Source organism: Panthera tigris, chromosome A2 (genome assembly GCF_018350195.1).
Source record: "Panthera tigris isolate Pti1 chromosome A2, P.tigris_Pti1_mat1.1, whole genome shotgun sequence".
Lineage (NCBI taxonomy): Eukaryota > Metazoa > Chordata > Mammalia > Carnivora > Felidae > Panthera > Panthera tigris.
In genome coordinates this window covers 114,744,955-114,767,239 of record NC_056661.1, presented here as the reverse complement: position 1 = coordinate 114,767,239, position 22,285 = coordinate 114,744,955, and the positions used below count along the sequence as shown (strand labels likewise).

The 22,285-nt window shown below is 37.7% G+C and overlaps 1 protein-coding gene across 6 annotated transcripts in view; it reads right to left on the bottom strand.

Moving 5' to 3' along the window:
• Nucleotides 1-958: 958 nt before the first annotated feature.
• Nucleotides 959-22,285, bottom strand: part of FAM221A (family with sequence similarity 221 member A) — a 76,248-nt gene continuing 54,921 nt past the window's right edge. For 2 of the 6 annotated variants that reach the window (XM_042968231.1, XM_042968240.1), the window contains 6 exons: nt 19,841-20,014; nt 16,356-16,546; nt 14,557-14,763; nt 7,904-8,011; nt 4,780-4,862; nt 959-1,058 (listed from right to left, as the gene is read on the bottom strand). In XM_042968231.1, coding sequence (XP_042824165.1) covers nt 990-1,058; nt 4,780-4,862; nt 7,904-8,011; nt 14,557-14,763; nt 16,356-16,546; nt 19,841-20,014 — 832 coding nt within the window. In that variant the 3' untranslated portion in view covers nt 959-989. The other 4 variants (XM_042968262.1, XM_042968254.1, XM_007089048.3 and 1 more) reach the window with 4 other exon arrangements.

Here is a 22,285-nt window from a genome sequence, read left to right as displayed (position 1 = left end):
AATTCCCCCATATATTTCATACATCTATGATGCATCCCAAGTCACAGTGTCAGAAGATCCCTGGAGAAAAAAGCGAGAGAGTCATGAAATGCTCCCAAGATGAAATGCCATCAAATGAAATTTGTACTTTTGTCCATAAGAAGCTGTCAGAGTCTGCCTCAAACTGTTTCACAGCAGTAATGGAGTAAGAGGTGGGGCCAAGAGGATTTGAAGTAGCACACGAGAAGTGTCAATACAGTTATATACAACCCATAGTTAACAAAACAACTTAAAAAATCAGTAGACACCACTAGAAAATGATTATATAATTTTAAAATATAGGTTTTTATTTAAAAACATAAATCAAGATTACAAAGCTTGAAAAATAAAAAATCAAGATTTTAACTTACTCATTTTAAGCAGTGGTCAAAACCCTCAATAACATATTTAATTTTCTAAATAGCCTTAAAAAGATAATGTATGACAGACTAAAGACAGTTACTGTATTTTCTGGTTTTGACTAATATGAAAATAACCTCATTTGTTAGGAGAGACAAAAAGTATATACAAGATATGAAATCATGACTTTTGACAGAAGTAATATAAAGTATTTTCACTTGTTTAAATAAATTAAGAAAACAACAATGGGGCGCCTGGGTGGCTCAGTTGGTTGAGCGTCCGACTTCTGCTCAGGTCATGATCTCACGGTTCGTGGGTTCGAGCCCCGCGTCAGGCTCTGTGCTGATGGCTCAGAGTCTGGAGCCCGCTTCAGGTTCTGTGTCTCCCTCTCTCTCTGCCCCTCCTCCACTCACACTCTGTCTCTCTCTCTCTCTCTCTTGATCTCTCAAAAATAAATATTTAAAAAATTTTTTTTAAAAATTAAGGAAACAACCAAAATGACATTTTTACATAGTAAAAGAAGTAAATAATTTGGGAGAAAATAAACTATTATTGTATTTAAATAAACACAAACAAAACCTATTTGGATGATGGTTTTAATTTGATAGTCTTCATGAAGGTTTTGTACTTGATGGCAACGGTGCTTTTCCTTTCTGCTTAGCAACCTTTTCCATTTTTATCTGTAAAATTAAAATATTTGTTGATACAATAATATGTAAAACATCCTGAAGAATAAAAGGTTGTACACACCTTATTTGGATTCATGTCTCATTTATCACAGCCATTTCACACAGTTACTTAGCAATTCTTAAGCTGCTAAATTCTAAAGCCAAAATCTAATAGTTAAAGGGATCTAACTGCATTTTTAAACTGTGGTTTGATTTCAACTTTACAGAAGCATTTTAATAAAAATAACATAGTGAATATTGCTTTGGAGAAAATTACTAAGTGTATTTTAACTTCCACTTAAAAACTGTCTTACAAAAGCTTAAATACCTAACCATACATCCAGCCTATGCATATTCCCTACAGAATATACCTAATGCAGCTGAATTATCTCTGGCACATGGGCTACTGTAAGGACAGTTTCCTCTAATTCTGGTTTTCACATTTCCACAGTTACATCCCTGAAGGCTCCACTATAACTGAAGCAAAGAAGCAGCTTGCATTCCCTAGTAGTGGCTAAACCCCTTCCATGGGAAAAAAGGTCCCAGAGAACAGAGAGCCCACTTGCCTCTTACAATTCCCAGAGGCAACACCACTGCCTTCTCTCTGCAAGAGAAAGGGGGACAAAATATGGGGCATGATAGGTGGAGGCAGGGCCTCCTACCTTCTAAGGTGATAGGAATAATATCAAGAAACCAGAAGGGACCTAGTACCCAATCTTATCAAATTGCAAATCATAACATCCCAATACTAAAATGTTTATATCTTACATTTGTCTCATCCCCATTTTTTCCCCTCTCTCTCCTCTCTGAGTTGGTTAGGACCTGATTCAGAAATCATACACTCAGGGGTGCCTGGGTGGCTCAGTTGGTTAAGCATCTGACTTTGGCTCAGGTCACAAACTCATGGTTCGTGGGTTCGAGCCACGCATTGGGCTCTGTGCTGACAGTACAGAGCCTGCCTGGGATTCTCTCTCTCTCTCTCTCTCTCTCTCTCTCTCTCTGCCCCTCCCCCACTTCCTCTCCCTCCCTCTGTCTCAAAAATAAATAAATAAGCTTTAAAGGAAAAAAAAAAAAAGAAATCATACATTCATATCACTCTTACACACTGGATCAGTCAGCAGGTCATCTGAAGGACCTCCAAAAAATACCCTATATTAAGGCAAAGATTATAGGCAAAGATTATAAAAGCGTATTTGAATCTTTACCATTTATTAACTATTTGAGACAAGCTATATAACCAATAATTTTCTCATTTGTAAAAAAAAAAAAAAAGGTCATAATAATAGGTGGTTCTCAGGGTTGTTCTAACGGTGTAAATAAGATCGTATATATAAAGATCTAGGTACTTAATAAGCAGTCAACAAATCCTTTCCCCTCATTTAGGACCAAGTGTTAGCTTTATGTAATATCAAAAAAGAGAGAAAATGCTAAACAACCAAACAAAGCTAAAGCAGGGTTTCCTCACTTAAAATAGCACTTAGCAAATACATCCTAGTCTAGTGTCTAGTGTCTGAAGAGCAAAGATATCTCCCCCTTCCTTTTTTCTTTTCAATTTCCTGGCACTAATAGCAATAGCACCTTGCACCTAGTTGGCCTTTGATATTGTTTCCTTAATAAAATTCTCCTCTCTTGGGGATAGGAGACCAAGGGTCATCCACAATGGAAGAAAATAACTTGACCTAAGATATAAAAGAAGCAATGAAGCAACTCTTCAATAATATCTAAAAGTAGTTAGTAAACCATGTTACCACAAAGGCATCAACTATCAAAGCCAACTCATATTTATCATAGATCCTTCCCCACACTAAATGTTACCAATGATTAGCAAAGGATACAAGCAAAAACCAGATACAGACATCGCATTGCTTTCTAAAGGGGCCCTGACCTATCAGATTGAGCTTCCTAGTTATCCCTTTTCCCTCAACAGTGCATGGAGTAAAATGCAAGTACTAATAATGTGTATAGTACATGTCAGCTCAGAAGAAGTTGTTTAGCTTTGAACTTCTTAGTTTTTATACTCCATTAATCACACAGGCTGGCGAGTTTATAAGCTGTGTCTCATAAATCCACAAATCACACAAGCTGGAGAGTTATAAACTACATCTCATAAATCCATAAATTCTATGTCTATTTATAATAAGTAGCCTGGAATGGCCAGGTATATCCTCTAAAACAATCATAGGTAAGAACTCCCCCCATTATCTTCCCACAAGCAAACACCAACTGGCATGTTTTCAAGGTAGTCAACACTACCCAGGCTTCTGGAGGAAGGAAGGAAGGAGTTCTAGAACACTGTTCCTCATGAGCCTAGGACGAAAAACTAAAATTCAGCTGTGCACCTGTGTATTCCAAGAATGGAGACTGATTTAATTCAAAAAGTCTATCCTTAATGATACTGTAAAAATAGCCTTTTCTTTCTTCACTCTGGCCATTTAATCTCCCTTCCAGAGATCCTACCACCACCTTTTACCTTTAGATGAGTACTTTCTAGTTAAGGTAGCCACTAGCCATACGTGGCCTACTGAGTACTTGAAATGTGGCTGGTGTGACTGAGGAAAATAATTTTAAGTTTCAGTTGATTTAAATTTAGATTTATAGAGCTACATATAATGAATAGCTACAGCACAGGTATAGAACATTTGCATCACTGCAAAAAGTTCTAGTTCTTTCTCTGCCTTAAATCATATCTAGGACACTCCCCCTCTGCTTCAAAATTCTTCATCAGGAAAACCAAGCTGATCTCTGCCCCCTACACCCTTCCTCTCCTCTTGGAAGGTGAATTTATTTAATGGTCTCCTTTTACCACCCTTCAGTTACTCAATAAGCTACAACAAAAAGTGACAAGAGTGTCTTTACTTTCTTATCACTTATTACCCAGTTGGAGAGATAATGAATAGCCACTGAACAACTATAAAATAATCCTAAGAAAAGCACTTTGGGGTATGTAGCATATGGATGGATACCATTCCCCATACCTCATCAAACCAACACACTTTCATCTGGCAATAACCAAAAATAAAGCTATCAGATATGAACACTGCCAAGAAACGCATCAAATGTGTAAGTATATGAGATGTATGAAAGTGATGATCAATCAATAAGTGTTTACTTTTTCAATTTTCCATAAATATTTATTGAAAAGTTATTATGTGCAATGCACTGTAGTTAATTCTGAAGAAAATATAAAAAGGAACGAAATACTGTTTATCCCTAAGGAGTTTATAGTGTGGTGGAGAACTGATGAAAATTATCACTAGTGAAAGCTGGGAAAACATCAATACTACAGTTGCTGAGCTCTCGGGATCGCTAACATACATTTAGGTTTTGTGTTCTGTTTCTTAAAGACTAATGGGTAATTTTAATTTGAGCCTAGATATACCTTGAATGCACTGAGAAGAAGAAATATTACATATTAAAATTTCAAGATTAAAAAAAAAGAATTCAAGATACACGTAATTTACAAATCTGCTGATGGTTGGTGTTTATTACTGACGATTTTATTTGTATATTTAATCAATCTTTATGACCTTCATAAATTAGCATATTAGATATCATATTATTCATTCATCCTGTTTCTCTCTGAATCATTCTAAATAAGCCTCAAGTCCTAATATAGCTATAAATAGAGACTTTATAAATTATTTTCGATGATAATCCACAATCAATATGTAATTCTACTGTGTGTTTGTCACAAGTAAATGCTTAAAGTAAGCAGATTTCCCCACAGACTTACCCTTTCTTGGTATCGTCTTTCAAAGAAAGCCATATCATCCTCTTCAGGTCTCTTTAAGGAAGAAACTTGACCACTTGTACCTACTAATAAAGAAAAAAAATTCTATGTGATATATTTACATCATTATAAATTCTCCTGAAATTAAAAAAAAAAAGAAAGAAAACTTTACTGTTACCAATGATGAATTCTTATTTTTCAAACCAGAATGGTCTAAATGGTAATTAATCCTACCACCTAATTATTTTTTAGAGTTCAGAGCATTGTAAGACAAAGTAATTTTTATTGGCAAACATTCTGCTAATGTCCAACCGGTTCATATTAAATAATACCATATAGCTACTTCACATAAGAGCACACTTTGCTTTCTTCAACGACATTTTAAATTTTATAGTGAAACTAGAAATTCATGTAACACCATAACCAATAACACAGAGAAGTAATTACAGAAGGTCTATGCTACGGTCTGAATGTTTGTGTTCCCCTCAAATTCATCTGTTGAAATCATAATGCCTAGTGAGATGGTCTTAAGAGGTGGGGTCTTTGGGAGGTGTTAGGTCATGAGTGTGGAATCCTCACAAACGGGACTGGTGCTCTTACAGAGATCCCTCAACTCTTCCACTATATGAGGACACAATGAGAAGGGACCAGCTATGAACCAAGAAGAAGACCTTCACCGGAACACAACCATGCTGGTGCCCTGATCTTGGATTTCCCTACCTCCAGAACCATGAGAAATAAATTTTTGTTTATAAGCTACACAGTCTACGGTATTTTGTTACAGCCACCCAAATGGACTATGGCAGTGTGTATAAGCAACCAAGATACTACCTGCTTTGAAACTTTTCAAAACTAAAATAATTTTAACCATTTTCCATGGTATTCCTTTTTTTTTTTTTTTTTTGAGAGAGAAAGAGAGCAGGGGAGAGGGGCAGAGGGAGAGACAGAATCTTAAGTGGGCTCCGTGCTCAGCACAGAGCCCGATGCAGGGCTAGATCCCACAACCCTGGATCATGACCCTGGATCAACCCTTGATCAAAATCAAGAGTCAGATGCTCAACCAAGTGAGCCACCCAGGCTCCCCTTTGGTATTCACTTTTTAAAGCTAAACAAGCAATAGTTTATGTTGTAAAAGGAGTTTAAAATTGCTTCAGGAAGGAAAATCAGGATTTCATAAAGAAAACACTAAGGGCACTAAGAGCCTTGTTCCATGAAAAGTTCACCTTCATTTCAGGTGAATGTGCTGCTTGGGTCCTTTCATATTGAAAAAAGATTATCAACGTGAATACATGTTCTAGTTTTCAAAGCATATAAATTCACCTCAACCAGCAACACAAAAATCACCTAACTACAGACAATCAGCACAGAGTATAACCACACTCTGTCAACTATCTAACAAAAGCCTATTGAGAAAAGTAAGAAAAATGCTTAGAATATGTGCTGCCTATCCATTCATCTCAAAACTATGGGTCTTTCCCTGGATCATGTTGGACCATTTGAGCTAAGTCACTTGTAGAATCACCTTCGTTGAGTTGCATTTTAATGATATGTTACCATTTATCCGGTAAAACAGTATTTCACCACTTTTATCAAGGTGACTATCAGAAATGAGCAACCACATGCTGCATTTGCTGAAAAAAGTTTTCAAGGACCTTGGGCCACTGCATCATTGAGGTTCACACTATAGACACATCTTTAAAATCTACCACTGGTGGGGTGCCTGGGTGGCTCAGTCGGTTGAGCATCCCACTTCAGCTCAGGTTGTGGTCTCACAGTTAGTGAGTTCGAGCCCTGCGTTGGGCTCTGTGCTAACAAACAGCTCAGAACCTAGAGCCTGCTTCAGATTCTGTATCTCTCTCTCCCCCTCCCCCGCTCATGCTCTGCCTCTCTCTCTCGGAAATAAATAAATGTTAAAAAATAATAATTATAAAATAAAATAAAATAAAATAAAATAAAATAAAATAAAATAAAATAAAATAAAATAAAATAAAATAAAATAAAATCCAGCACCAGTATACCTTTCATTAACACTGTGGAACTCACAATAATATGATGAGTCTTTCTAATAATGAAAAGTATTTGGCTGATCACACCTTTCTCTGTGCCTTGGATGCCACTACACTCAGTCAAAACTAAAGCTTAATTACATCATCAGCAATTATATCAACCTGGAAAGTTGATATAATTGTATCCTTTTTCTTGGTTTACATTTCTTACTTCTATCTATATTTTATCATTACTTTGCTGTGTGTTGTTTTTGTAAGTATGGAAGTAGCCCTAAAATCCCTTGTGGAGAAAGTCAGGGTACATGAAAAGATTATATGAAATTATTTTTAAAAAATCTCATTTAACAATACTTGCAAATATTAAATACCTAATGCACCATAAAAATTCCTTCTTCAGGGGCACCTAGGTGGCTCAGTCGGTTAAAGCGTCAGTTAAAGGCTCAGGTCATGATCTCATGGTCTGTGAGTTCAAACCCTGTATTGGGCTCTGTGCTGACAGTTCAGAGCCTGGAAACTACTTCAGATTCTGTATCTTCCTCTTTCTTTCTGCCCTCCCCTGCTCGTGCCCTGTCTCTCCCTGTGTGTGTCTCTCTCTCTCTCTTTCTCTCTCTCTCTCTCTCTCAAAAATAAACACTAAAAAAAAAAATTCCTTCTTCAATGTTTTGTCTTGTTTTAATAAAGGAAATAGAATACAAGTGCTTAAAAATTAATAAAACTCATGTATATGTATAATGTATAATTTATATGTATATGCATAATTTATAAATGACAAAACCTTGCTAATTTATACTTACCACTGGATTACATCCTGATTGGGAGAGCCTGAAGGATCAAGGCAGTCCTCTAGAGGGCTCTCTTACTCAGACATCAAAACAATCACATGCAAAAATAAGGTTTTAAAACTTTAAATTATTGAATTATTAGAATACTCATAATGCTCCTGTTTAGAAATTTTGCCCACCAAAAGAAGTTTCTTGCTTTTTTCTCAGTGCATGGTTAATAAAAAAGTAAAATGACAACCAAATTATGGTAATACTGAAGAAAAAAAGATCTAAAAAATGAAATCAATCTACATTCTTATTTACCACATCCAAAAATATTTGTCAATTTATTTTCATTACCATCTGTTAGTGTTTCTGGAGAAGAACTAGATGATGCTTGAAATGCTTTCAGAAATGGGTGGTCCATGGCTGTAACTGGAGAGTCTAAAAATTCCATTGAAGGTGCACCTGATAACAAAATGCATGAAGAATGAAAATTAAATCTCTCTGTTAAAATACAAAAAAGTTATTTCCGTGCAAAATAAATTAGAACCTCAGCAGAATAATTAGAAAAATCCTTTCTATAAAAAAGAAATTTTTAGTTAAATTTTTATCTGCCATGTAAAGGGAATTAGGTAAAAGTATTTTTTTATTTCTCAGAGATCTTCTTCACAGAAAAAAATTATGCATGAATAAAACCTTAATATAGTCACAAAAACACTATCAAAAGCAAGTCATTCATGAGGCCTGGGTGGCTTAGTCAGTTAAGCATCCAACTTCAGCTCAGGCCATGATCTTGCTATTCATGGGTTCGAGCCCCACATCAGGCTCTGTACTGACAGCTCAGAGCCTGGAGCCTGCTTCAGATTCTGTGTCTCCCTCTCTCTGCCCCTCCCCTGCTTATGTGCATGCTCTCTCTCTCAAAAATACATAAACATTTTTTTAAAAATTTAAAAAGCAAGACATTCGTGACAAAGAACCTCTAGTTGAAGAGGGCAGACAGAATAAGTGTGTTTTTACTCTGTTCCTCTCTAGGAAACCATCACAAAACGAAGTATGAAAAATAAAGAAAAATTCAATTAAATAAAGATTCATCCACAAATTATGAATACCCATTGCTAACTACACTGACTTTTAAATCAAAAGTAAGGAAGCTGGGGGCACAGTCGGTTAAGTGTCTGACTCTTGATTTTGGCTCAGGTCATGATCTCACAGTCCATTAAGATCAAACCCCGCATGGGGCTCTGAATTGACAGTACAGAGACTGCTTGGGATTCACTCTCTCTCACTCTCTCTCCTTCTCTCTCTGCCCCTCCCCCTTTCATGCTCATTTGCATGCGCTCTCTCTCTCTCTCTCTCTCTCTCTCTCAAAATAAATAAACCTAAAAAAAAAATCTTAAAAAAAATAAAATAAAATTGAGTACTTCCTTATAACCTAAACAATTGCTCATTTTGCAGATTCCTGTCTGTTCCTTCCCCAGCTCCTGTCTCATGTGGCTTGTAGGAATATAAGACAAGGGACTCAGGTCCACTCAGGTCCTTGTGCTGTCCTCTGGCTGCTGAATGCACTACTTATCTCAAATGCTCAAGGCTGGTAAGTGGTAATTTAGACCCACAGCTTGGTAGGTCCTAACGCGTGTTCTCACTAAAAGTCAGACGCCTCAATGCCTACAACTTCCTCTATTGAATCCCCCAGAGCTCAGGGGACCCACCTTTAGCTCGGCTCGGTGGCCCCTTGCTATGATAAATGTCAGAGCATGTCCATGGCCTAACAGCTCAACTGCCTGCCAACCACCCACTAGGAGTTGGAAATGATGGACTCCTTCTGCGTCATAAAGGAACCAAATTCCAGCAAGATACCATCTCTGTCCAGGACTCTACATAGCTAACAGAGCAGATGTCCCTCTGCCCCAGGCTCCCCTACATCTGATATCAAGACAAAAACAACTTATTTCCTCTCTTCACTCTCACCTTTCTTCACCCCGCCTTCCCCTGGGGGCAAAAAAGGGAGAGATTTTCTTTCCTTACATTATAAAGATGCTTAAATGATAAAATACCAGAAGTCACAAGAGGGCAAATATGCCAGCTCTTCCCACTATTCCCTAGCACTGTTCTGCAAGTACCAGCCATTGTAACTAGTCAAGAGTAAGAGCCAGAAATATTGGAAAAGGCAAAAATACCATTATTTACAACATCAACCAAACATTTATTTTAAACTCTTAAGATTAAGTAATAATGACTGGTAACAGAAGCAATCTTTTTTTTTTAATTTTAAGTAGGCTTCCACAATCAATGTGTGACTTGAACCCATAACCCCCAAGATCAAGAGGCACATGCCATACTGAGTGAGCCAGCCAACATTTGCTTTTTTATAAACAAATAATAACCAGCTAGAAAATTTAAAGGAAGGAAAAAAAAACCACATATGATAGCTATTTAAAAAAAAAAGAAAAGAAATACCTAGAAATAGAATTAAGAAAATTAATAGAGGAGTTTCATGAAGATAACTTCAGAATTCCACCCTACATAGAAAAAGATAAATGAAGATACTCAATATTTTAAAATATCAATTCTTCCTGGGGCACCTGGGTGGCTCAGTTAGTTGAACGGCTGACTCTTGATTCCAGCTCAGGTCATGATCCCAGGGTTGTTGAGCTCCATGCTGAGCGTGGTGGAGCCTGCTTAAGACTCACTCTCTCTCTCTCTTTCTCTCTCTCTCTCAATCAGGGCACCTGGGTGGTTCAGTTGGTTAAGCACCTGACTCTTGGTTTTGCCAGGTCATGATCTCATGGTTTGTGGGTTCAAGCCCCACATCGGGCTCTGTGCTGACAGTGCAGAGCCTGCTTGGGGTTCTCTCCCTCTCTCTCTGACCCTCCCCTGCTCGCTTTCCCTCTCTTAAAATAAATAAATAAACTTTAAAAATTCAGGGCGCCTGGATGGCTCAGTCAGTTGAGCATCTGACTTCAGCTCAGGTCATGATCTCGCGGTCTGTGAGTTCAAGCCCCGTGTCAGGCTCTGTGCTGACAGCTCAGAGCCTGGAGCCTGCTTCAGATTCTGTGTCTCCCTCTCTCTCTGCCCCTCCCCTGCTCATGCTCTGTCTCTCTCTCTGTCAGAAATAAATAAACATTAAAAAAAATTAAAAAAAAAAAAAAAAGATTCTCTAACTCTGCCCTTCTCCCCTGCTTATGCTCTCTCTTAAAAAAATAACAATAAATATAAAAAAATAAAAAATATCAATTCTTCCTACATTAATGTATACATCTAATGTGTTATCAACTAAATAATAGAATATTTTGTAATAATAGAATGTTTTCAAGAAATAATGCCAAAGTTCTGAAAAAATTAGAGAATAAGAATAGTCAGGAAAATTCTTTTTTTTTTAATGTTTTTACTTATTTTTGAGAGAGAGAGAGAGATACAGCACGAGCAGGGGAGGGGCAGAGAGAGGAGACAGAATTTGAAGCATGCTCCAGGTTCTGAGCTGTCAGCACAGAGCCCGACATGGGGCTCAAACTTGTGAACCACAAGATCATGACCTGAACCAACCAACTGAGCCACCCAGATGCCACAAGAAAATTCTTAAGTAACAAAATGAAATCATAAATATTAATTTATTATAAAGTTATAGTATTGAAAACAGTATGGTTGTTGCACAGAAAGAGGCAACAATGAGGCACACTAACAAGCCCAGAACAATTTCTGAGTTGGAGCCAAACCTACCACTTACTAGCCGAATAACAAAGAACAAGATATTGCACTTTTCTGTGCTGAGTTTCCTTATCTGCAAAATAAAAGTAATAATAGTACCTAACTCAAAGTTATAGGGAGAACTAAATGAGTTAATAGATGTAAAGAGGCTAGAAAGACTCCTGGCAGTACAAAGCTGCAATCATCATCAACAACATCATTATTTTTTCTGTCACTTATAACTGGATCTTCTGTAACTATTTCATGAGTTTAATACTATCATGCACCCAAGAAAACTGAAAAATGATTTACTTATGGAATTTAACAAGCTAGTTGTAAAATTACCTAGAAGAGAAAATGCATAGATATATCAAGGAATCTTGAAACACACACACACACACACACACACACACACACATATACACACACAAACAGGAGGAATTTACCATACCAAACATCAAAACACTCTATGAGGAATAATAATTAAAAGTATGTAATATTGGCACAAGATAGACAAATAGTCCAATGCCACAAAACAGTGAGTATGACAGAATGTGAGAAAGATAAACTTTCAAATAACTAGGGAAAGAACTGTGTTTGGATAACTTGCCACCAATTTGGACAAAACCTGAAGTTATACATAACTCACACTTTCCCAAAAAATATATTCCAAATACATGAAAAAACAAAAAAATTAAGTATTAAAGTAAAATGAAGGTGAACATAATTATAAAATTGCCTCCAAAATTTAAAAACTGTATTAAACAAACACAAACCAAGGGGCACCTGAGTGGCTCAGTCGGTTAAGTATCCGACTTTGGCTCAGGTCATGATCTCACGGTTCATGAGTTCAAGCCCTGCATCAGGCTCTGTGCTGACAGCTTGGAGCCTGGAGCTTGGAGCCTGCTTTGGATTCTGTGTCTCCCTCTCTCTCTGCCTCTCCCCTGCTTGTCCTCTCTCTCTTTCAAAAATAAATATGTAAACATTAAAAAAAAAAAAAAAGCCAAGACAACAAATGACAGATTGGAAGAAAATATCTGCAAAGTAAATGACAAAAGATCAGTAGACAGAATATAGAAGACTTCCAATAAATAAATGAGAAAAGTTAAAAGCATAAAAGTGAACAAAGTATATGAACAGATAAGTATAGAAAGTAAAATGGCCAATAACTATGAGAAGACTCTTATCCCACTAATAACTAGGGAAATCAAACTGAAACAATAACATTTCACAGGTCAGACTGGAAAAAAATTGGGTTTAATGATATCAATGATCAGCATAAATGTGAGAAACAGGGAAGCTAAAAAATCACTAGAGGAAGCATAAACAAGTGAGGCATTTTTGGAAGGCAATTTGACAGCATGTATTAAATCTCACACACTTCAACCCAACAATTATTTTACTTCTCTGTATCTACCTTAGGCTCAAATTTATGTAGTATACAAGGAAGCAAGTTCAAGGATGTTTTTGGCAGGACTGTATGTAAAGGCAAAAAACAAAAAGGAAACCATCTAAATTTCATGAACAAGGTTTAGAAAATCCCACAAAGCACCATGATCAAAGGGGGCCTGGCCAGTGGGCAGGGCTGAGAAGGCAAGATCAGCCCCATGCACTTGCGTTTTACAAGGAAACGCTCCCAAGAACTGTAAATATGTACATTTGTCTGACTGTGCGCCTTTAGTGCAGCATTGTTGATTTATTAAAAGCAAAAAGTCTCAGGGAAAAAAAAGAAAAAAAATCACAGAAATGGTTTAGAAAACCCGATAAATCTATAGTGTGAAATATTATGCAGCAGTTTAAAAGAATTAAATAGATTTGTGTGTCCTGATATGACAGGCCTTCAAATTTTTTCCAAGTTAAAAACTATAAAAATGTATGCTAAAAAGAAAAATAAATATCAATTGTTGACAGCAAATTACTCTCTGAAAAGAATCTCGGGTAAAGAGAAGGGTTTAAGGGGTCCTTGTAGTACTTCATTTTTCTTTTTTTTCAGTTTATTTATTTATTTAGGGTGGAAGGAGAGGTGCAGAGAGAGAGGGACAAAAAGAATCCCAAGCAGGCTCTGTGTTATTAGCATGGAGCCCTACAGGGAACTCAAACTCACAAACCATGAAATCATGACCTGAGCTGAAATCAAGAGTCCAGCACTTAGCCAACTGAGCCACCAGTTGGCTTCATTTCTATTGTTTGAATCTTTATAACAAGAAAATGTTTGTTCATCTTTATATAATTTTTGTAATGAAAAAAATGAAAGAAAAAAAAAGAATACAAAAAAGTCCCTACACAAAGTATTTACAGTAGATAGGAACCTGGGCCCCTAGGTGGCTCAGTTGGTTAAGCCACCAACTCTGGATTTCAGCTCAGGTCATGATCTCATGGTTGGTAAGTTCAAGCCCTGCATGGGGCTCCACACTGTGAGCATGGAACCTGCTCAGGATTCTCTTTCTCTCCACCCTTCCCTTTCCTTACTCCACTCGCGCTCTCGCATGTGCAGTTTTTCTGTCTCAAAATAAATAAACTTTAAGAAATTAAAAAAAAATAGGGGCACCTGGATGGATCAGTTAGGCGACCCACTCTGGGTCAGGTCTTTGGCTCAGGTCATGATCTCACAGTTCATGGGTTTGAGCCCCGCATCAGGCTCTATGCTGATAGCTCGGAGCCTGGAGCCGGCTTGGGATTCTGTGTCTCCCTCTCTCTCTGCCCCTCTCCCGCTCATGCTCTGTCTCTCCTTCAGAAATAAATAAACATTAAAAATAAATAAATAAATAAATACACGGGAACCATATTCTCCCCAATCCTAGTCAACTCAGAAGGATCAAAAAAAGAAGAATCCAGCTACCTTCAATAGTTCAAGACACATCCAACAGAACTTTTCCCTATATTACTTAACCTTCATGTATGCAAGCAGTGTGTGCATACATTATCATGTGATAACATGTACACACGTGCATAGACATACGCACACATAGACATAAGGCTGTTTCCAAAATGAGATGGCTATAATGGCAAAAACATGCATACAACAGGGTAACAGGTAAACTCTATCATATCAAATAAAAGAAATATTCAGCTATTACAAACAGGGTTGGGTTGGGATTTGGGTATTGGGGTAGGCGTGATCTTTTATTCTTGTGTTTTCTAAATGTTCTGTAATAACCATATATTGTACAGTGGCAATAAAACCTTTATAAAAAATAAAAATAAAATGAGAGACTTTTTCTGGAAAAAAACAAAGAATATAAAGTATAAAACAAATATAGGGCTTCACTATTGTCAGCACACATAAAACAGTATGACAAACTCACATTCCATAGATTGTCACTTACCAATCCCACTGTCATCTAATCGCATGTAGCCTTCTGCCAGTGAGCTGAAGCCAGTCAAACCTCCCATTGCTGCATAAGGGACATCCTGTCCCACTGGTTTTCCCTGAGCCAGTCTTTCTTGCTTAGTTTCCACTACTGTGTCATGAGCATATGCAGGCTGACCACAAGCACAAGTGAAGCAACTATGGAATCCTGAACACTTGGAACCTGAATCAAGATGTAAAGGGAGTTAAATGTCTTTAAATACAGGTACTAAGCTGTCTGCCCTAAAAATGCTTAGCTTGGCCACAATCACCTGAATCCAGATCCCTCTATGCTGTCCTCTGGCCTCTGTAACTCTAATCTCCAGCCCTAGAATTCCCTCCCGGCCACTGCTCTTACTTCTGTAAGGTACTGACGTGAATAAGGCAAGGTAAGGCATGTAGCAGAAAAATAAAATAAAATAAAATACTGGAAAAACCAGCTAGGACCAAAAGAAATTGGGCTAACACCGGAGAGCTAGGAAATGTAGGCCCTCTCCTCAAATACTCAATTAAAAGCACATGTGGACTGCCCAGTGGTAGGATCAGGTGAAGAGATAATGTGGAAACCTCCCTATGGATTAATGCCCCATAAAAGCCACATAGGAAAGCCAACCCACAGACATAAAAAGGACACAATGGAATACTGTTTAACAATAAAAAGGAAAGAAGTACTGATACATGCTACAAAATGGATGACTCACACAAACATCATGCTAAGTGAAAGAAGCCAGTTACAAAAGGCTACATATTCTATGATTCCATTTATATGAAATGTCTACAATATGCAAGTCCATACAGACAGTAGGTAATTATTGGTTGCCTAGGGGTGAGGGAGAAGAAGGAATGACTACTAATGGATATGGAGTTTCTTTTGGGGGTGATGAAAAGTCACACAACTCTATGAGTATATTAAAAACCATTAAACTACACTCTTGAAATGGATCAGTTATATAGTATTTGAATTATATCTTAATAAAATTGCTATATATTAAAAAAAAACCCAAGCCATACTGAAATGGAAGCCAAAATACACCATTAACAAAATTTTACATGCTCACACTTCCAAAAAGTGTGTACATAATAAACAATAAATAAATTTTATTTGACTACTTCCATAGCCAATGAAACATTTATTCCTGCCACTGTCATTAAAAATGTTTTATAACATATTTCAATTCCAACTGCTATGAAAACTGGAATAACTCTCTCCTGAATAAATTACTGAACTAATGTCCTACCTATTTCAAGGGGTTTTTAAAAGGATGATCAAGTAAAAGGGCCTAAAGGATCGGGGCTGGGATTTGGGTACAGCCATTGAGGTAAGAGTGCTATCACAAATGAAGTGTTAAAATTATTATGTTACATTTTGCTTTTCCCATCAGCCTACGCTTTAGGCAATAACATAATAATCTACCAGCAAAGCATAACATTTTTTTCAACTTATCAAATCCTTTTTAAAAGCCTGTAAATACAATTTAGTTGATAAAATCCCCACTCAAAAATTTAAATCACATCACATCTAGGAATTCTTTAAAATCTATCACTATCATTTAACTTATTTTAATTACATGAGGTTAAGGCTTAGGATTGCAAAGCATACAAATAACTCCACGTTTTTCCACAAAAAGAACATGTTAGAGTAGCTGTCCATCAAATTTTTCTGTGTTGTTTAATACTGACAACACAGCTGAATAAAACTGCCACAAAGACACATTAAATATTCAATAAAGAAGTACAAACATTCTGTTGGGTGTGTTTGTAATAACGTTAACTCACAGGCATTGCACATAAAGCCAGGCGCAGCCCTGTGCTGATCGGCAAAGTGCTTGCACCTGCAGCGAATGGGCTGTGCACCATTGAGAGGGACATAAAGGTAAGCCCTGCACTGGCAGCCAGTCACTCGGCAAGGGAGACTAATAGGGCGCTGCTGTGGAATCGTGTCAAAGTCAGTTTTATGTTGTTTATACCTACAAAAATAAAAGGGAAGAAGTAAAAACAATACAAGTATTGCTGGAAATTAGAATTGGTCTATTCTGTTAAATGCACAACTATTCTTTTTTATTTTGCTTTTCTTGCTAGTAAGGTAAAAATCAACTCCCTTGCAGTATTTCTGTCAACTATGTCAGAAATTGGTCAGAAAAATCTTTCACTCTTTTATATTTTTATTTTTAGTTATTTAAGAACAATTTTCACAGCAATATACAAAGAAATATAATCCCCTTAAAATACTTACCACTACAGATTCTTTAATATGGACAACCTAAGAGTGTGAAAAAGCTTCTTTATAAAAATTCTTTTTATCAAAGTGCATTACTTAAATTTATTTTCACAGGTGTGCTACTTAAAACTGATATGAGTTCAATAATGTAATTTATTTTAATATAATTTAATTTTTAACTTTTAATTTCAAAATAAATTGTCAACATTTTTAAAAGCAAAAGCTCTTTGTTAATTAAAACACTGTAATTTTCTTAAATAGGCTAGTCGCTTCCTGCTGTTAAGGTGACACTCAATAAAAAAATATTAAATTTATTATTCTCAATATTAAGCTAAGTAGTACAAGTTAAAATAACAATGAGATATCATTTTTCACTTAGCAGAGAGAACCAACATTTTTTATACTATACATAATTCACAATGCTGTCAGGAGTGTTACAAAAGAACCAATCTCATTTACTGTTTCAAGAAACTTAAAAAGATCCATCATTTCCATAGTGTATATAATTTCAAATATAGCATTTCCTAATATATATAATTGTTGAATCACTGTTACACACCTGAAACTAACATAATATATCAACTACACTTCAATAAAAATAAAAATAAAATCATCAAATTTAATAGAAAAAAAAATCCTTTAACCTGACAGTTCATTTTTTAAAAATATACCCTAACAAAATAATTCTGTGTATAAAGAGTTTTGTGCATAGATAATATCAGCAATAGTACTTACAATAGCAACACACACACAAATACATACACAACACATTAATAAAGGAATGAATAAGTAAACCACTAGACAACAGTTTTTAAAGTTTTTAGCAGTGAAACCCCTTTTTCAAATAAAAACTTTTACAGAACCATAATATATAAAGTAGATAAAAGCAGAATTGGTTAAAGCAAGGGAAAGAGCCAGAACTAGAGTCTGTCCTTCCCCTAACCTCCCCTTCTACTTGGTACACCCCTGAGACTTCCTCCAAGGCTCTGGGGAACATACAATGAACACCACTGGACTAGCTAGAATATTGAGCAGGTATTAAAAACCTTGTTTAAGGGAAGCCTGGCTGGCTTAGTCAGGTGAGCATCCAACTCTCGATTTCAGCTCAGATCATGATCCCAGGGTTATGGGATTGAGCTCACTTGGGATTGATTCTCTTTCTCCCTCTGCCCCTCTCCCTGGCTCACACTCTCCCTCTCTCTCTAAAATTAAAAACAAAAAATTTTTTTTAATTTAAAAAAAAAATCTTGTTTGTGATTACTACATAACAATGGGGAAACATTTCTCTGAATCTGTCATTAAAAACTTAATATTTGTGAGCACACATAATTAACAACTAAATGAACTGTGAAGAAAAAATACATGAATATAGTAAAATGTATTGATAGCAGCTGGCTTTGGGTGATGAGTCTTCTTTCTACTTTTCTAGATATTCTTCATTTACCTTAATAATTATTATAGTATTTATAGGGGCGCCTGGTGGCTCAGTCAGTTAAGCATCTGACTTTTATTTCAGCTCTGGTCATGATATCATGGTTTGTGGGATCGAATCCCACATGAGCCTCTGCACTGAAAATGCAGAGCCTGCTTGGGATTCTTGCTCTTCCTCTCTCTCTGCTCCCCCCCCCCCACTTTATACTCTCTCTAAACTTTAAAAAAAATAATAATAAATAGGGATGCCTGAGTGGCTCAGTCAGCTAAGCATCCGACTTTGGCTCAGGTCATGATCTCATGGTTTGTGAGTTTGAGCCCCAAGCAGGGCTCTGCACTGACAGTGCAGAGACCTGCCTGGGTTTCTCCCTCTCTGCCCCTCCCCCACTCGCTCACACACCCTCAATCAAAAATAATAAATAAACTTAAAATATAAAAATAAAAATCTTTTAAAAATAATAATTATAATATTTATAATAGGGAAAAATAATAGTTTAGACAGAAATCTCACTGAGTGCTCAACTGGTACTAAGGAACTTAATGATGAAAGTTGGGTTGGGTCAATTTTGAAGGTTAATTCCATCCTACGTAATTACACATATATGAGACTAGCAGTAAATTTATATAAGGATAAATGATAAAACCAACACAAATTTACCAAACTCCTCTTCAATTCTGAAAGATATCAACATAACCTTCATCCTCCATTCCTCCGTGGTGTTTTTCATCGGGGTTGCTAAATACGTTTCAAGTAGATCTATACACAACATTACTCATCCTAGCAACCGCTTAACAACCTTTGGCAGACAGCAAGTCTGTAAATAGCAACTCTACAAAGAGTCTCTCACGAGAGCGCCCCAGAAACTATCAGAACAGGGCAGTTCTCCTTCCACAGTTTCTTTGAACAGAAAGTTAAAAGTTGTTACCTGAAAACACATAATAGGTTCAGTGATTTTTTTTTTCATGATGCAGCTTTGTCCTTTTGAGTTTTACAACTGTGACCTGTGACAGTAGTAGAATTTAAAGTAGGACACAACAAACACAGCTAAATGCAAACCTCAGGTATTGGCAATACGCATCAATGACTGGAGCCTCTTGTATTTTCTTTCCTCCCTGTGCTTTACTTGGAAAAAGACCATTTGCAATAAAAAGCTGTGTGCTTGTATTTTTGTTTGTTTAAAGAAAGGTATCAACACAACATGTTTCTTAAAATACAAAGGGAGATTAGTAAATTTGAGGAGAAAAGCTATTTGTAGGTTGTAACCTGTTCACTATGGGTCAACTCAAGCAACTCTTAAGGCAGTTTTGCATTCTGATGACCTGTCCTCTGGTACCTCATCCAATAGTGGATGAAGTAGACCCCTGGCAAAGCTGCAGGGGTACCAATCTTGTTTAACCAACTGCAAGAGAAAAGATACTTAGGGTGATGGACTCCATAATGAGTTCTAATAAGATATACTGGAAATTTTTTAATTATAGCAAAAAAAAAAAACTTTTGACAGTGTCTGGGTTATTATATAAAGCCTATTTTTAATGTTTCTCAATTATCACAAATAATGTTATTTATCAAAAGAAGTACACTCTTCTCTAGTTTTATATTTTCTAATCTTACCTATGTGTACAAAAACACAGTGTCTCTGGACCCACAAGTTTACAATCCATTCCAGTTGGGGATCGCCAGCTCACAAACAATCTGTTTTGTAAGCGCATCGGTAACACTTTTTTTTTGTATTCTTCATATTCTTCAGGAGTAAAATGTTTCCCTCCATCGTCCTCACCAACAATTCTACAAGAACAAAAAAGTCTCTTAAGCCTTGAATATTTATTTTCCAGATTATAAATAGCAAACTCTAAAACTAAACTATACTTGTACAGTCAAAGGAAATGCGGCTTCAGCTTCGATTTTTTACTTTAGGCTTATGTTAATAGCAAAATTAGACACAATGGTAATAAAACGTTTGCTTCCCATGTAAAAGAGGATTATAAATAAAGAAGACAATGAACTCATAACATCTGACTTTACCGATCCAGGTTTATCACTGGAGAATTACCACAAACCCATCACAATTTTTCCTTTGATCCTGAAGCAAACATGCTCATTCTTTTCATTAAACGCTGGAGCCTAATCTCCTAAAAATTCTAATATTTTCCTCCTTTAAAAACAGTACTCCCCTCAAAAAAAAACAATAGTAAAAAAAAACATCAGTGCAGAAGACAACATGGGTAATGGAAACCCAAATCGTGGCTGAGAGTTTAAACCCACAAATACCCTTGGATCTGCACAAGCTCAAACCCATATCTGTATTGGGTAATCATTGTTTAATTCCAAAACTACAACTTCAAAATCTTATGGAAAAAATCAAGCCGCCACTATTTCAAACGGTAGTTACATAATAACCAAGGGATCTAGTTCAAATGCATATTCAGATTAATAGGTTTGGAATGGGCCTGAGAGTGTGCATTTCCAACAAGTTCCCAGGTGATGCCCATACCACTGGTCCATGACTGTTACACCTTGAGTAGCAAGGCTCTAACTTCTACAGCGAACTATTCCAGGTTATTTATGTTTACAAAAATAATTTTCCACCCGGCCTTAATATCTGAACCAGGCAAAAGACCATATGTGAAGGCACACAATCCACACATCTAAACATCTAAATCTCTAATAAGTTCTCAATCAACAGCAAGGCCCACAACTCCCTCACAGGGAAAAGCCCTGAAGACTTGGAGGCGAAAGGAGCTGGCTCTGCCCGTGGTGAGGGTTGGATGGAAGCTGTTCTGGGCACACGACTCATGGCCTTACCTGGACCCACCTGAACTGGAGATAAGGCCTGACCCATCGAGCTACTCATTCTTACTTGTCTGACTCAGAATAACCAACCATTTCTACTTGTTATCAAAAACTATACTACCTAGACAGCCAGAAGGAGTGAAGATCAGCTAAGGAATCCGTTTCCCCCAACGCCCCTGGGTGATTTGGAACGACCACCTTTAAGCAGGGCAGCCCCTCTCGCTCAGGTTTCCCAAGCCGCTCAGATTTCCCAGGCGGAGCGGGAAAGTGCCTCACGCCGGTTTACACACACCTTCTTCTCCCCGCAACCCCTCACCCCCGCCCCGGGGCCAATCCGCCCCCCCTTTCCACACCCCCACCATCCACCCCCGCTGCCGCCCTCAACCGCACATCCTCCAGCCTGTCCCTCTCCAGGAATTCCCACTCACCCAGTCTCCCAACTGCCAAAAATGTTTCTTGGGAGACCGGAAAAAATAACACGTCTCCGCAGGTGCATCAGCTTTCCTCAAGGCCCAGGGCAGTGAGTCGTGTCCTCAAACCAAAGCGGTGGCTCTGTTTCCATTTCCGTGATAGGAGTTTCTCCAGAACCACCGAAACTACACCAGTAGTGTCTTTCTCCTAAAAACAGCACCTCGGGGTTGGGAGCATGTTTGGAAGTTCACGACATACCCTATTAACTAAACTAACATGCAAACGATGTCTGTTATTCCTTATAACGCCCGAGCACTCGATGTGTAACTCTTCAGTGGCCATTTAGATAAACAACACTTGGACCTGGGCATAAATAGAAGAGTTAAAAATTCTTCCTGGAAGGGGTCAAATTGGGAGACCTCTTAAACACTCTTGGAAGAGACTTATTAGAATAGAACTGCATGTCATTACAATATTTAATTACAAAAAGACGAAACTTATATCAATGTAAGTAAGCCTCCCCAACAACCCGGGAACAGATTCCCGGAGCCCCAGCGGGCGGCGCCCCGCCCCTGTCCGCGCCACCAGCGCTCCTCCGGCGACCGGGACGCGGTCCGCCCGGGTTTTCCTCGCCCCGCCAAACCGCAGCCTCACCTTCGGTACTCCAAGTACTCGTCCACGACCGCCGCGCCGCCGGAAGGCAACGTCAGCCTCTCCATGGCCGGGGGAATCGAGAGACGCCCGGCCGCGCGCTCGGAGCGAGAGCAGCTGGGAAGCCGGCCTCTGAGGAGCCGGGCCGGCTCCGCCCCCACCGGCCGCGCCCCCTCCCGCCCGAGTCCTGATTGGCCGGACCGA